Source organism: Ammodytes marinus, assembly GCF_949987685.1.
Source record: "Ammodytes marinus genome assembly, chromosome: 16".
NCBI classification, from domain to species: domain Eukaryota; kingdom Metazoa; phylum Chordata; class Actinopteri; order Uranoscopiformes; family Ammodytidae; genus Ammodytes; species Ammodytes marinus.
Genome location: NC_137220.1, coordinates 16,279,087 through 16,296,691, shown reverse-complemented (window position 1 = coordinate 16,296,691; position 17,605 = coordinate 16,279,087). Strand labels below are relative to the sequence as shown.

At 41.9% G+C, this 17,605-nt stretch overlaps 1 protein-coding gene across 1 annotated transcript in view; it reads right to left on the bottom strand.

The window, feature by feature from the left end:
- Nucleotides 1-17,605, bottom strand: part of grin2aa (glutamate receptor, ionotropic, N-methyl D-aspartate 2A, a) — a gene marked incomplete at both ends in the record, with an annotated part of 132,630 nt that overhangs the window by 28,943 nt on the left and 86,082 nt on the right. Inside the window, 2 exons of the mRNA XM_080044704.1 lie at nt 4,420-4,622; nt 13,218-13,332. Coding sequence (XP_079900830.1) covers nt 4,420-4,622; nt 13,218-13,332 — 318 coding nt within the window. The remainder of the gene's footprint in view (nt 1-4,419; nt 4,623-13,217; nt 13,333-17,605) is intronic.

Genomic DNA, 17,605 nt, shown 5'->3' with positions numbered 1-17,605 from the left:
CGGAAAAAACATTTAGCTTGAATCTTAACACGACTGCAAAATCCTGTGCTACCCCTCACATAGTCGATATATCAATCTGGCAAACGAAGTGGAAATATTTCTTTATGTACAAACTGGAAAATTATGGAATAGTTTCACAGAAGAAATAAAGGTTCATATGAAAAAAAGGCTTGTCAGCAGAAGAGAATTCCTTTTTGTGAAATGTCTAACATTTGTAAGAAGCATTTGGCAAGTTCCTACCAGGCAAACCCAGTAAATAATAATACAAAAGGGTTTGACATGGAAATTCCATGAAAACACGGTGGCTTTAAGCATAATAAACTATATAAATACTCTATATTTGTGATGCTGAAGTTACCGCTAAAATGTTGTCACAAATTGTAAAGAGAAAGAGGGGCGAGGATTCATTCGTGGAGGGAGAATGGGATCTGGGATAATAATAACAAGGAAACAAGGACAAGTAAGTCAAGTCTGTGGCAGGTTCAGCTGGCGGGGGCCGGCATGCAGCGAGCAGGGCAGAGCAAGCATATAGGGCAGAACTGTAATAGCCTGTATTCATGAACACTGTGTACCCATTTAGCCCAGTCGGGGCAGTGAGAGAGCATGTGATGTGTTATGGAGGGCTGTTTGTGAAGTTTCCCAGGCCAACTTGATATAGAAACACTACAGGGCCTGGAGGGTCTCCAGAGATGGGGCGGCGAGGGGTATGTGTGTGTATGTGTGTGTGTGTGTGTGTGTGTGTGTGTGTGTGTGTGTGTGTGTGTGTGTGTGTGTGTGTGTGTGTGTGTGTGTGTGTGTGTGTGTGTGTGTGTGTGTGTGTGTGTTTTACTGTCGAGTATGGCTTGTTCTTTTCGACCCCAGCCCGGATGAGGGAATTTGTGGTTCTTGCATGCATGGATAGTCCTCCATCCCCCTGATCCAAGCCCTCCACCATTTTCCTCTTTCTCTTTCTCTCTCTCTCTCTCTCTTTGCCTCTTTCTCCCCTTCCTTCCTTCCTTCCTTCCATCCATCCCTCTTTCTTTCCAAATGGACACTACGGATGCTTGAGTGGGAATTGCGCTATGGGAGAGAAGAACGCGTCTGAATGCACTGGCCTGTGAGCGAGTGGTAACAGAGAGAGTATACATTAATGTGTGTGTGTGTGTGTGTGTGTGTGTGTGTGTCTATATGAGAGTGTGTGTGTTTATGTTCCTCCTTGGAGATGCTTTCTCCTCCGCCCTACTTCACAGTGATTCCGGATGAAAACCTCTATCATGGGACCCTATTATCACCTAATCAGCTCTGTTTGTGTATGTGTTTATATTTGTGTGTGTGTGTGTGTGTATGTGTGTGTGTGTGTGTGTGTGTGTGTGTGTGTGTGTGTGTGTGTGTGTGTATTTGCTGTAAACTGATTTTGCATGCATGTACACACTGTTCGGAGTGACACAAAGAGTGTTGTATAGCGTACATGCCAATCTTTCCGTTAAGTGTGTCCATGAGTGTGGATGTGTTCCAGCAGAGAGGGCTATTATTAAATTATCTATTACAAGCCAATTACAAGCTTTGATTTAGCAGCACTCAAGCCAGTCTGTGACACACACATACACGCACACACACGCACACACACACACACACACACACACACACACACACACACACACACACACACACACACACACACACACACACACACACACACACACACACACACACACACACACACACACACACACACACACACACACACACACACACACACACACACACACACACACACACACACACACACTAAGCAACTCTTATTGTGTGTGTGTGTATCCTTTAGGATCATAATATAGCAAGGGACTAGCAGTATTTGGGCATTAGAGAGACAATTGGTATGGAAGGAACTAAATTGCTGAGTTCAGCAGTCGCCTCCATTTTCAGAGGGGAGGAAAGAAGCTGCTGCATAGATTGCACACTGCACCTCTTCCTGTGCTCATTTGAGAAGCAAGAGAGAGAGAGAGAGAGAGAGAGAGAGAGAGAGAGAGAGAGAGAGTATGTACAGAGCAACAAGGCAACTGCGCTGACGGAAAAAGATGATGTAATGTTTTACCACCTTCTGATCAACCAAAAAAACCTAAATATATTTTTTTAATGCCCTAGTCCCATTTGCATACAAAGTTACCTGTTAATTAGTAGAGCACTTCAAATGGATACTGCAGTGTATTTATGTCTGTCTTGAACCCTTAATACCATATCCTATTAAGATTTGTTGAAATTCCCATATAGGGATGTAACGATATGACATTTTGGGTACGATACGATACGATATTGTGATTGATATCACGATATCACGATACGATATTAAGCGCGGAATTCATTTCTACCCCCTCAAATGAAATGTTGTACCGCTGATTTAAATAAAACATAAACGCAAGAATAATTCAAATTTTTTATATCTTAATATGAAGAAGAGATTTCTGAGAGATTTAAACAACTTATCACCAAAACAAAGACACTGCTTCTCTACTGCTGTTTTTAAAGAAGCTTTACATCTATATTTTTCAAACTGAAATAGGAATTTTAAATCTAAACTTAATTTAGTCACTTGTCTGTAACTGTAAAAGTATGTATAAAATAAAAATAATTTAAATAGTGTGATAATTTCCCCATTTATTTATGTTTTATTTGCTTATCAACTCTATTTTTGCAAGCCATGCTTTTACCTTATTAGGCCTACATTATGACAAGCACAATTAACTCTGTAAAATATTTATTTATGATTTTTATTTGTTATTAACTTAAATTGCAGTCTCAAAATCAATGTTTTTGCAGTGCACTCCTCTCCCCCTCCCTTCCTCACACTTTCGCAACGTCACCTTCATTTGACCAAAGTAGTGTCACCTAAGTTTGACATAGTAGGGATTCCATAGTATTGCGCAACATGCTGTTAGCTACTGTCTGCTGAGTTCACGTGAAGTTGTGATGAATATATCAAGGATATTTCCTTCATCTGCCTTTCACGGAAGTTCGCCGACTTTACCGGGGATTTAACGCGCGGTGGCGGTGGATTCTATTCTATTCTGTTCTGTTCTATTTTTTTTTTTTTTTTTTTTTTTATAATCTCATTTCCTCACGTTCGCCTGGATTCATAATGATATAATTGACCCGCGAGCAACTTTCTCTTCAGTCTGGTAAGCTAGTCGATCTTTTTCTCTATCTCTCCCTTTTCTCTTTCTCTCTCTTCTTTGCTGCTACGTGACTCAATGTGGCGAAGCTGCACGCGCTAGTGTAAACAACGGCCCACGTGAGACGTGACTGTTCCGTTTAAAGTTAGAAGTCATGTTTCAGTGATAAGATGTTGTGTCAATGTGTTATTGTTTGGTTTCCAATGTTGGTGTGGCCCATACAGTGTTAGATTGAGAGCTACGTTTATGACAACGTTGCTTACCAGACTCTCCACAATGACGGAGCGCATTTACCATGCACGCTCGCCTCAATACCGTGACGCGGTATAACAAGAAAAAACTTACGGTTGACATTCGTGGCCTTTTCATATCGCGAACGACCGTTTTGCGGTATATTGTTACATCCCTATTCCCATATTAGGAAAGGAAAATATCGTATGTCACCACATTGAATTAAATCTCTTGGAGCTTGCATGGCTTCTTCACATTGTAAATGGGTAGTTGTTGACTGTTAAAGGTGGAGAAAAACGTGTTGTCGTAATCAGTGAATATCTCCTCACATTCTGCTAGCTATCTGTGTGTGCTGAAAAAAAAGGCTGGTGTTATAACCACAGCCTAGGCTCTGTAAACAGACACGTTGCCAGCTAAGGCAGGTCCCTTTTGTTTTAATACACCTTGAGTCTGTTGACATGAACATTCAAGTTAATCTATCTAGTTAGACCAAATGGAAGTTGTTGAGCAAGCGGATCATGTGGGGGTATTCACTGATTTTTTACAATCATCCCTTTTTACAATCACTGACTAGTACCCTTTCAATTAGGGGTATAATACATAATACATGTAATCGTACCAAACAGCAGAGTCCGTATCGTACCGAACTGCACTGTACCGCAATACGTAATGGCATAAATAGTGTCAAGATCATGTAAACGTGCCAAATGTACAGGCTTGTTTTAATTGCGGTGCGGAACTCGCACTTTTATTTGAGAAGTATTTTATCTATTGGAGACCTTGGTTGTTTGCTGCAGTATTTTCTTTTCAAATACTGAAAAATACCTATTGCAATTGCAGTTAATGCTGCATGCAGTTTTTTTTTTAAGTTTTTTTTTTCTCTTAACTGAGAACTGCACCCGTACTGAACCGAACCGTGACTTCAAAACCGAGGTGCGTACCAAACCGGGACTTTTGTGTACCGTTACATCCCTTACTTTCAATAGCATATAGTAGATAGATTTCAAACTTATAGACACATGACAAATGGCAGACTTACTCTTTGATATGCTTCCTGCAGGGCACAGAATTCCTCATGCAGGTGCCAGTGAGCCTCTCGACGTCCTCCACTATCACAAAGGGCTTCTCCTCTAGAGTGACGATGGACAGGTGGTTGTCGTCCATCTCGGCGTCACCTTCGGAGTTGAAGCGCGGCCACACCGGGTACTTCAGTGTCAAGCTGCGGTTGTCCAGTTTCCCCATCTGGTGGTGGGTATATGACATTAGCATAGCAAATTAGACATTGTAAAAGGAGTCAAAGCTCACCGAGAGAGTGTGATTATAAGTCGCCCATAACCGGAATGGTTGAATTTAAAAAATGTATTAAAAGGAGAAGTAAGTGATATTTGTTTGTTTGTTAATATACATGTTAAATCACTCTATATTCATACAGCAATCACTTAAACAGTATGCACAGTTCATAACAAAGGTATCCCAGTCATTCAGCTTTGCGGTAATTGACGGATCAAATTTTGAGTACACAGCTCTTTTTATCCAATCAGGAGATGGAGCGCTATAAAGAAGGCGGGTCTCTGTGCCCTTGAACGATGACTTGCTGCTCTCCATCACGGCACTATCTGAAGGGACGACGGAAGGGACTGCTAACTGCAGTCACTGCCAGGAAGTTAGCTAAAAGGACCATATCACTTACTTCTTCTTTAAAGGGTATTCATCTTGAGCAGTTTGGGGGAAGTAAGCATCTTCTTACACACTTACTGTGACAGGACTTTGAGGGTGTCGGGTTTAGAGCTCATGACCTCGTCTTGAAAATACAAGTAACTACTCTGCAAGCGTGTCGCTCCCAGATCTACTGGTTAAGTAGATTAAGGCAAAAAGGGGAAGTGGTAGCGGGGGGCGGGAGAGAATGTATATCCAGTGATCACAACAAAGAAATAACATTTTGTACAAATGCAGTGAATTACCTTTGGTTACCTGGTAATTTAACCGCGGTTATCTGTCGCCTTATAACTCAAAAGCAGGAAAGGAAAAACGTAAACAGACATTAACATTTTACATGTTACATATGTTGCGTATCTTGGTGGAACAAAAAAACACACAAATCAGTACATTGTGTTTTTACCCGACCGTAGTTAAAACGTGACCACCCGGGTAACATAACAGATTAAGAAGCATGGTGTGTAAGGATGCATGACAAAAAGCATAGGATATATACAGTACATGGCTATGAAAACATAGTGTATATGAGAAAGAAAAGAGAGTATATGGTGGCAATGTGACTCTGTAAATAATTCAGGAAGTTTTCAGAGCTATGATCACAGATTACCCTATGGAAGCACTTTACCCACCCACACCTGTCTGTAAATCCGTGTGTGGGTGGGTGGGTGGGTGAAAGAGGGAGACACAAGGGAAGGCAGCAAGGCTTTGCTCAACTCTCAATAATTCATGTTACACAAGCAAAAAAAAAGGGAAAACCCTACTCCTTCTTCCACCTTTTCTCTCTCCTAGCCCCACACAACCATACTGCTGGAACGTGGTGTGGAATATTTGACTTTGTCTTTTGCAAAGAAAACAATAGGCATAATACAGCCATGTCAATTAGTCACCCCTTTGACCCTGGAGTCACATAGGGGAAGTAGCTGTTACCCACACACAGAGATAGATACTGTATGCATGCAGGGATGTGGTTGCTTTAGTCCGCATGGCTTGCTAAGTCATTAACAGGCCAGCAGAGAGGAGGAAGCAAAAATTAGCATTTTAATTGTTTCGCTCTGAGTGGTTTTCTATCCTCCGACAGGGATTAGAGTCTTTTCTCCGCTCTTAGTCGGCACCACTGTCAACAGCTCACTCTGCTGTCGGCGACATCTCTAAGAGAGAGAGAGAGAGAGAGAGAGTGTGTGTGTGTGTGTGTGTGTGTGTGTGTGTGTGGAGGGAGGCAGGGCAGGACGTGTACACCGAGCGTGTGATTTCTTGTGTGTCACCTTCACTCCCTGGGGAACGGCCGCATTTGTCTATCTGTCTTTCCACAGCTGTTTTGCATTTCACAAGTGAGTGAGCGGGTGCATGTTGTTACACGCACAGGTGCACATGTGAGTGTGTGAGTGTGTGTGTGTGTGTGTGTGTGTGTGTGAGTGTGTGTGTGTGTGTGTGTGTGTGTGTGTGTGGGGGGGGGGGGTGTGTGTGTCTCATAAAGGGGTGTGGGGAGGTATGGCAGGAAAATTGCATTGGTAATGTAAAACTGAGGTGGAATTGTGCATAATGAGTTGAGATAGGACTTGTGTCACCAGAAATGAAGGGAATCAGGAAAAACAAAAACAAAGGCAAAAAATAGAAAGCGTGTTGGTTGAAAAACATTTGGATTGTACAGGCAGTCAGGCACAATTCATTGCCTTGTCTTAGTTAGCCCCGAAAGCGACAGTTACCAGCTGTGTTGCTATGCTGAGTAATACACTCCACAGATGATTCAACTTTGTAACATTAGGCCTAATTCTTCATGATGGAATTGGTAAAAAAAATCCCTTTCGAACATCACTTTTTCTTTTTTCTTTTCCCTCAAGACACATACAATGCGTACAAGTGTAGGTCATAATGTCTGCTGATCCTCCAATCATCTACAATGATGTAATGGCTTTACTACTTGCTGCACCTTTAAGTATCAAGCAGCACTACAATGTCCACACGATAAAACCTGGACACTCGATCGGCAAATCAAGTCTGCTTGACCCGTTTAATCATTCATTTAAGCCTTCGGGGATTGGCCCTCATTTGGTCGGATGAGTCAATAAACTCGAAAGGAGGGATGAATGTTCCACTCACAAGATGGGCTGAGGAAAAAAAAGAGGATGAGGAGAAGGCGGAGGGGAAGAAGAATAGGCTGACTTCAGCAGCTCTTCTTATTTCCTGTCCTCCTCCTCTTATCCTCTTCCCTCTTCATTTCTGTCTCTCTTTCTCTCTAATTAAAGAAAGAGGGGTTATAAATGAATGCACAGAGAAGAGAGAGGATTCTCTATATGTAGACAGGCCAGGCAGAATGCTGCATCTCCCTGTGTGAAATAACAGATATTACACGCACAATGCATTGACATATATCTGTGTGTGTGTGTGTGTGTGTGTGTGTGTGTGTGTGTGTGTGTGGGCCTAGTGATGTAATGTGACAGCGAGGCTAGCGGGAGGTTAGGACGATGGGGCCCGTGGGATTACCGCATTATTGCATCCAATGGTGGCAGTCGTATCGCACCATCGCCCCGTGACAAATGTAGAGCCACTCACTCGGTGATGAGATGAGAACTGCGTTTGTGAAAATCCCTTGGTTTTATCTATGACCATCCTATTTATGGTATGTTCTCTATATTTCTCTCTTAGCTTTTTTTATTTTAATTTTAAAAGGTCTTGCTCTTTCACACCATCTTCTCTCCCACTGTGTTATTTGTGTGTGTGTATGTTTACATAAACTATGCACGCACACGCACACACACACACACACACACAATGAAAGAAACACATGAACAAATAAAACACACACTAAAGGCAAAAAAGGCTGAAAAAGTGAGATAGCAAATAAAAAAGAAAAGAAAACAAGGGCCAGTGATCCTAAACCGAGCACCTTCTCTGTGCCAGTCTCCCTGGGAGAGTTATTGCCGTGTGGCACGTTGCATTATGGGAGGATGAGTTCCTAATAGCGTGGAGAAACCCATTCAGTCATAAAACAGTATCTGTCACTCCTGTCAGACAAAATTATGTCGGGTAAATGGATTCTGCTTTCCCTCTCCCACGCTTGTCCTGCTTATGTGTGAGAGTTTGTGTGTGTATGTGTGAGTGTGTGAGTGTGTGAGTGTGTGTGTGTGTATGTGTGTGTGCGTTTATGCGGATATATGTGAATGCCTGTGAGTGAGTGACTGAGTGAGTGAGGGTGTGCTTGAAAAACAAGGGCAGAGAGAAAGAGGATGACTGAAAGAGCGAAAGAAAACATCTTGCTTGCTTATTAAGATTCAGAGAATTATAGTGAGGCCTGGATCGAAAACATGTGTGTGTGTGTGTGTGCGTGTGTGTGTGCATTTGTGTCTGCTCTCCATATAGTGATTTTCCAAGCACAAATCCCCATGCTGTCTGTAATAATAATTTTGTGAAAGCGGCTGCTAACGCCACAGCAGTTCCTGAAGCAATGTACACACTCCATCCACTCAGGAGGAAGAAAAAAAAACATCTTGGTTCTGATCGGTAAATGTATCTCATTCAGAAGGTGAATTTCTTTTCTCTCTAAACTCTGCATACAACTAGAACATGCGTCATCAATACTGCCACGTCATTGACTCTAAAGCCAATCAATCTGCTCTAAGCAGTACTAACCATGACGCAGCGTTTTTGTTGTTGTGTTTTTTTTTCAATTGACCTCTACATCTTGGTGGTTCCTTTACTTCTCTTCTAGTGCTGTGTGACACATCTCACCATCTACTGAATGGATTGGCAACAACATGTATAGTGACTAGCATATAAATCAATATTACTTTTGATGATCCAGTGAATTTGTTCTACAGTAACTGAATATGGAATATTACACAACTATAGGATGGGTTGCTATGGAATTCGATATCCACATTCAAGTCCCAACTAAGGAAGATTTCAAATGACTTCGATTGACTCCCCTCTGACTTTTCCTGCATCATCAATAGCCTGCATTCTGACTGATTCTACCTGCAAAAACTAAAGCTCCAATCAGCCAGCCCCCGCTATTCTCTTTCTTTATTGGAAATTAGCACACAACACAATGATGCACTATAAACATTGTACCTGCTTATAACGTTAGCATTTTAGCATCCTGTTGATAGCATTTAGCTGTGCAAGCATAGGTGAAGGCCATTCGTCTTGTTAAAACATAATGCACCATGTTTTTCAAACGGATGATTACATTTTACAAAGTCCCTCATTTTAATAATGCGGAGATCAAAATATGACTGCGTGTGTGTGTGTGTGTGTATGTGTGTGTGTGTGTGTGTGTGTGTGTGTGTGTGTGTGTGTGTGTGTGTGTGTGTGTGTGTGTGTTTGTGTGCAGCCTTTAACCTCAAAGTAAAGTAAGCTCCTTTAAAACAAGACCAAAGTTGAGTTAATTTAATTGTTCCCCTGGATGCAGCATTATTACAACAAATTATATTTTAAGCGCCAAAACAAACAAACAAACAGAACAAAAAAAACATAGTGTGCCCTTATTTTTTTTTACACATTCATGCATGATGAGTGTGTTCCTGGCAAGGCAGCATCCATGTGAACGGTTATTCTTTCTTGTGGCTATATCTGCTCAGTTGTTGCACCACATTTGTCCCAGATACAAGCCTAATTTTGCAGAAATCCCCCCATAACGCCACAATGGAGACAGTCCCTCTGATCCAGTCAAATGTAAGCCGCATGATTGACTGCAATCTGCGCTTCTTTTGAATCGTTTCGCTGGCAATTACGTAATCCTCAAAACAAAAATAAGAACACCATACATACCCCAGCCAAACAGGTGGTGCTCTTCTACAAAGTATAGCTCTTCCCCAAACTCAAAAAATGTACTATCTAACCAACCGTGTGTGTGTGTGTGTGTGTGTGTGTGTGTGTGTGTGTGTGTGTGTGTTGTATGCGTCTTGCAGACAACAGCAGGTGTGAACGAGGTGACATAAACCATTCATTTAACTGTGCATGCAATTTTGAAAGAGACATGGACAAAGGTTGTGTATTTCTTATTAGCTAATTGCTAAAACACCGGTAGTCTTCTGTCGCCTTGTTGCCACCTGAGAATGAGGCCACAAGCTAAAACTAAAACAAAAATTTAACTATTCCTTTAAACACCTGTATTGGGGGAACTAAGGGAGAAAAAAAAACATGGCAGTGGCTCGGTTCCCTTCTCTCTCGGTCTTTGTGTCCCTATTTCTCCTGCTCGTTTGCTCTCTCTCTCTCTCTCTATCTGGGCCCAATCTGTCTCTATCGCTCGCTTGTCTCAGTGACGCTCTGTATAGCTCTCTCCCTGTCTCTCTCTACTCTGCCTCAAGGGGACACATTTTATATTTTTAGTGCATATCCATATTTTAGTGCAGTTACTGAATTTTCATCTCTTGATCATCATGGAAGTCTGTGTGTGGCTGTGTGTGGGAGAAAGAGTGTGTGTGTGTGTGTGTGTGTGTGTGTGTGTGTGTGTGTGTGTGTGTGTGTTCGTGTGTGTGTGTGTGTGTGTGTGTGTGTGTGTGTGTGTGTGTGTGTGTGTGTGTGTGTGTGTGTGTGTGTATGGGTTAGTGCATGTGCTGAGGATTTCTGGCGCATGGGTGAAACGGCCGCAGCAGTAGGGAGGGGGGAAAGTGAGAGGAAAAACAGAGGGAGAGAGAGAGAGAGAGAGAGAGAGAGAGAGATGGAAAGAGAGCAGCTCCCAATTACATTTCTGCGTTGGGTCTCTGTGTCTCTCTTGCCTTCAGTCTCTTGCTCTGTGCCACAGTGAAGTGCTACTGATCAATTTCACAGGCGCTCTGTTTACAACAACACACTCTACCTCTGCCTTGACACGCCGACAAAGGGGGTCTTTTGAGTGTGTGTGAGCACGTGTGTGTGTATGTGTGTGTGTGTGTGTGTGTGTGTGTGTGTGTGTGTGTGTGTGTGTGTGTGTGTGTGTGTGTGTATGTGTGTGGGTCAGTATGAAATATGAAAAAACAAGTCTCAAAGATTGGGTGGGGTGCAGATTGCGGCAAACTATACCAAATACTGTAAGGTGCGAGCACACGCACACACACATACACGCACACCGATGTGACCTGAATAGATTGAACCAGATTGGTCGAAGCACAAGTCTCTCGCAAAAGCATTCTGTCAATAACAGGTGTGGAAGGGGTAAACACACACACACAGACACACACACACACACACACACAAGTGCACACACACACAAACACACACACACAGACACAGACACAGACACACACACACACACACAGACGCAGACAAATACATACAAGAGCAGTGACCCCTTGGCACCCCAATAACTGGGGCCTTAGGTTTTGATTAACTGTGCTTTGAGGTGCTTTCGCAGACCACAACAGCAATCACAGCTAAAGACAGACGGGGTGCAAAAATCTTTCTGGCCTGGGTAAGAAGAGGTGGACAAACGGATGACAGAAAGAGAAAATAGAGTGATAGGATGAAAGGATGGATCAGGAAAGTAAAAAAAAGTTTTAGAGGTGGGGAAGAGAGGGAAAAAAGAAGAATCTCCCATTCTTCCTTACCAAAATCCTTACCTCAAGAACTTCTTCTCGGCCTCGCCCACTCTGAATTATATGAGCTATTAGGGCATTAGATATTAGGTATTTAAGACTATGTCGTGGCCGGATGCGCAGTAGGTATAAAGATGCATGGCCGTCATTTAAAGTCCATTACAGCGACGGGGACACTCAGCTACTACATACAGTGCACTAGTGGCCATTTGTTTTAAAGTAGCGCTCTCCCATTAACCAGTTAAAGAAATCCATAAGCATTTTTGTTAATGAGCTCATTGATCATATAAGGGTTGTATGACTTGGCATTTGCAGTAATGCGTTTTGTCTGATTGCCCGTTTCGTTTTTGCAGACGTCACACACACTGTTTGCGGTACAGTGATGTACTGTTAATTGTATTTAATCATTTAATTTATCTATTCTATAATTTATTTTAGGTAGTGTTTTTTCTTTTTAAAACCCCAGTGGTTTTCACTGCTGATTGTTACTTCAACTACCCAGAGAATGGTTGTTATGTGTCAGTCAGTAATGAAGAAAGCGATCAAATGGAACAATACAGGACAATATAGCCTGCCAATATGGGTGTGTACGTTGCCAGTTATGCAAAAAAGGAATTGCAGCAATCATAACAGTAATATGCAATCATCGTAATGAACATGAAGAAGCAACATGGAGAAACACACAATACAAAAAAAATAAAAAATCACAAACACAAATCCAAACATGAGCAATAGAGTTCCATTCCCCGGGAGAACACCATCGCACATACAAATAAAAAATTGATTAGCCACCAATCAAAGTCACTGAAATATAATCCTTGGCATACAAGTAACAAATACAAAGTGTACATTATATTCAGAATCTGTCATAAAAGTCACACATTATGCTCATTTGCAGGTTCAAAATGCAAAACTTGGGGTTAACTAAATTCTACCTCCTGCCTTAAAAAATGCCCAGTATGTTCTGATTGGCCCTGAAACTGCACAGTTAGCATAACTGCCGTTTAGATTAAGTGGTATCTTGGGGTGTTGGCTTATTACAGGAGGAGGTAGTGCTAAATTAGATCGGTAATGGGGGTGTGGCTTCTCCCCTTGTGACAACATATGTGGAAATAATCTCAATAGGGTGTTTGAACACAGGTCTTCAGAACTGTGACCCATATTAAAAGGTGCTCCGAGGAACCTTCAATTTTTCTTAATTCATGCACCCCCTTTTGACAAAAGCTGTAGTTCCTGGGTGAGCCGAACCCATGACAAAGGCATTAAGAAAAACTATATAAAAATAGTGTTCTTCCCACTGATGGTCTCGTTTGCTATTACATGTTATTAGCGATCATCAGAGGAAACATAAGACTGCTTCAGAAATATTTAAAAGTTCCTCGTATCACCTTTAATTTTGAAAAACCATGAACAAGTGCATTTTGCATTATAGGTGACCTTTAAAAAAAAATTAAAAATTAAAAAGAAAAACATTTGAAGAATAAATCCCCAAAAATTCTCAGAAATATTATGGCGAACACCAGCCCTGTGTCGTCAGTTGTAGCTTCCGGCCCTAAATGACAAAAAAAAAACACACACAACCTCATACACGCACAGACGCACATCCTACCTTCTCCCACTCTCTCTCCTTGTTGAGAACAATGACCACCAGCTTTGGGTATTCCTGGTAGCCATCCTCTGTGAATGACAAGTCTCTGCCATCCCACGTCACATTCATCATGTACCTGAGAGAGAGAGACATGGGGACAAAGGGATGAAATGAATGGAGGGTGAGAAAGAAACAGAGGGGAAAAAGGAAATTGAGATACATTAGCATAAGAAAAAAAAATACAAGCTAGTATATTACTCTCCTAAAATATTCACACACTCTTGTATTGAGTGTCAAAATGTAATGCTGGGGGATATAAAAAAAATCTATTTAAATGTCTTTCTGTGTGTTAGTGCGTGTGTGTGTGTGTGTGTGTGTGTGTGTGTGTGTGTGTTGTGTGAACAGACTTACACAATATTGTAGCACAGTGTATAAGAAACAGAAAGACAAAAGAAAAAAGAGACAATGGATAGTACCTAAAGCCTTGTCTTAACATAGGTCCTTACTAACGCTCCCCCCTCCATACACACACACACACACACACACACACACACACACACACACACACACACACACGCACATAGGCACTGTAATGAGTGACCCATATGGCAGGTCGCATTAGCTAAGATGGAGGGCAGTGGGAAGATATTCTTGGGTCCACACAGTCTCTGCATTAATCAGGGCTGTCTTTCCCCACTCTGTCTCCCTCACTCCTTCTGTCAGCGGTCATGTACAACAAGGGGGAAGTGGGTGTGTGGGGGAAAGACAGCTCCTCTTTTTCTCCTCCTCTTCCACTCCATTCAGGGGACAGCGCACACTTCTAAATAGAACATGTTGCCACGTGACATTTCCTGACCAAAAAAAAAATATATACATCACAGTTGAGCGCTGATGGCGAGCCGTTTGTTTGACACATCCAATTTTAACGTATAATACAATAAAGGCTTTTAATTTTGGTGACGGCACAAAGAGAATATGATGAAACAGTGTTGAAACTTTCCCTGGCTGTACTGAAGATTGTGACTGTGTGAGGTGAGGACAAAAGAAAAGGAAAAAATAAAAAAACCCATTGTAAAGAATTATACCTCTTTCGCTCTATGATTGTCTGCATTCCTGTACCTGCAAAACTATAGATGTAACCTTCATTCAAAAAATCTCGAGTGGAAAGCAGTTGGCTTGGCTATTAATCAATGTAGGTTCATGACTTCAATGCCATACATAAAGAAATGTTCAAAACAAATGACCTGGTGGATTAAATGATATATTTTACATTACATTTATATCAATCAATTCAATGTATTACTTAAACTGTTATGTAACACACTTGCACAATGTTGAAGTTCCCCTGGCTGTCATAAATATATGACTATATGAATCAGATCACTAATGACATTTCCAGATAGAGCTAGTATGAAGCATATGGGGATGTTCCCACGGTCTCAATGAAACCCACTCCGTCTGAAACCCTGTTATTTGATTGAGTATTGAAACATCTTTTAACTCTGCATTGATGTATAATATTGTGTGTGAAAAATACACAACCCATGACCTTTCTACGGACTAAACTTGTGAATGAATGGACTCTCAATATCTCAGTTGCACACAGGACGGGGCAGATTGTGTGTGTGTGTGTATGTGTGTGTGTTTGGGCCGACGCCCATCGAACAGGTGGACCTGATAGGGCGTTGCTAGGAAACAGACCCCAGACAGGAGTGATGTTAGATGACCCTAAACAACCCTGAACGAACATCCCCTGCACACACAAAAACACCAAGCCAATTACTTTGCCTACCTCCACAATTCTCTACCTAATGTTTTCCCCTATCCCCTTGTATAGTGCTGAGATCATAGACAAGCGATCCAATTTCTCTCACTTTCCAGCCTCCATTATATCAGTAATCTTTCTATTTATTTGGGAAGGGGGGGGTTTGAAGAGAGGCTGCTGAGGTGGGGAGAAAGCCAGAGAAGGTGCACCAAAAAAAAGTGAGAGAGGGTTTAAAGATAAGAGAGATGGAGAGAGGAGATGTGTGATGATAGAGGAAGAGGACTAAGCCTCCACAGAGTTGGGATAAAAATATCTCCGCTGTTTGTTTTTTCCCCCTCCCTTTCGACTTATTTTGGAGGAAAAAGGGGTTGGTGGGTTGAGGTGGGAGGGGGGAGGGCTCTGCACCCACCCAGCACTATACATTTACTGCAGCAGAGCAGCGCACACACACACACACACACACACACACACACACACACACACACACACACACACACACACACACACACACACACACACACACACACACACACACACACACACACACACAATACAGTACCCATGGCCAAGCTCTAACACAGGTACGCTACATTTGTGCCGTTTTCCTAATCCTGCATTTTGTGAGCATTAAAAATGGATAAATCTCAATAATAAACATTTCCAAATATATAGGGCATTTATTAAAACCTCACAATTGTCCCCAAAACAGCCATCTTAACAGTGCTATGTACATATACAGTATGTTGTGCTGTCTTGTCAAAGTGTTCCTCACACAATAAAAAGCATGTTTTGGGGGCCTCGCTCATACTGAGCTGCCCATGGATCTCCCCCTGTTTATACAGGCCCTGCTTTGTGATAAGAACTCTGCATTTTATCTTAAGAGGCTTTACTGCAGGGGAGTTCACGGTTCATCTTCACACAGATGTCAAGATGAACTGTATAATGTGTGTGTGTGTGTGTGTGTGTGTGTGTGTGTGTGTGTGTGTGTGTGTGTGTGTTTAAGACAGACACATTTATCTTTTGTCAAGACAAGGACCAGTCAACGCGATGATGTACATCATCATGATCTACGGACTGCACACACACACAAACACACACACACACACACACAAAAGAAGAAGATGGGAGTGATCAGTGCTGATTTAGGTCTTTTCAAAAGGACCCAATGGTGGGTGGTCATTTGAAAACACACTCAGCCCGAGGTGGCATATGTTAAGTGTGGCGTGAAAGACGACTGAACAAGGTGAAGTGTGTGCGAGCTAAACAGTGTCACCCAGCCCCTGTTGTCCTTGGTTGATGTGTGTGTGTGTGTCTTAGTGTGTGTGTGTGTGTGTGTGTGTGTGTGTGTGTGCGTGTGTGTGTGTGTGTGTATGCATTTTTATTCCCTGTGTGAGCCTGGGCAGCACAAGATTAATGCTAACAACTTACATTTAATTTTTTTTTCCTAAGCTTGCAGTTGCACTGTAAAATGCAGCACATGTCCACATGCAGCTATACTGCAGCAGGATTTCTTTGGATGCAAGGAATAGGCTTTACGTTTGTATTGTCTAGGGATGCTTTGTGGTGTGTAGCAAGTGAGTTTGAATATGCTGCGTTTCTCCAATCTGCAAAAAAGATTGTTTCAGTGTAGGAATTCCTGTACCAACCTGAATAACATTCTCTCTGAGAAAAAAGAAAGAAAACTCTTGTTCCAAGGGATTTGCAGTATTCCACATTGCAACAGACTAAACTACCTTTGTATCCCCCTCTATTTCTTCCAACTCGGAGCATTTCATTGTAAAGCTACTGGATGGTTCATTTACTTCTGAGATGGACCACACTAGTATGCTTTTCCTTCTCAATAAACACGAAACAAAAAATCTTCAAAACTTCCCTTTGAAGGGATAGTTCCGTATTTTTGACAATTGTTTTTTGCCATATATATAAAAATGCTTACCTAAAAAAACAAAAAAAACAATATTCCTACACTAAATTAAAGATTTCTTCAATACTGATTGCCGTGAAATACACTGCGTATCAGTCTGCAAATCCCCTCTTTGCAACAGTAAAATGCTGACCTCTGCTACAGCGATGTCGCCCCAAAACTGTTTCGAATGACTGAGCTGACCGCCATCTCCATTAGGTAACAGACTAACTATGCATAAGATCCCCATAAAACCCCACTTTGAAAAATACTGACCTATCCCTTTAAAATCCTGCAAAGCAGTGTTGCAAAAAGGCTGGAATCAGTATTAGTTGATAAGAGCTCCACTCCCAATATACTGGACAATGTGGCGCTCTTCAACCCACCACTACCTGAAGGATACTTCAGGCTGAGCACCATGGGGACTTGAACTACAACTAGCTCATTGTTTTAATCTACTTTTGCTTTTCAATTGCCCTTTACATGTCAACAATGTCAAAATGAGAGCTTTTGTACTCCCACACTGACACACATCTGCTGTGCATTCACACAGATTTGTGTCCCTCTGTCACACATACCGTTAACTGCAAGGCAGGCTAGTGCTCAAGCTGACGAGAGTGATTTGAGGGGGTAAACATGACTTAGTGATTTTCATGATTGCAGATATATCCTCACTCCCACCCACCCCAAGTACATGTTATCTAACATCAACTCTCTATCCCAGCTCTCACTTTCAGTCTT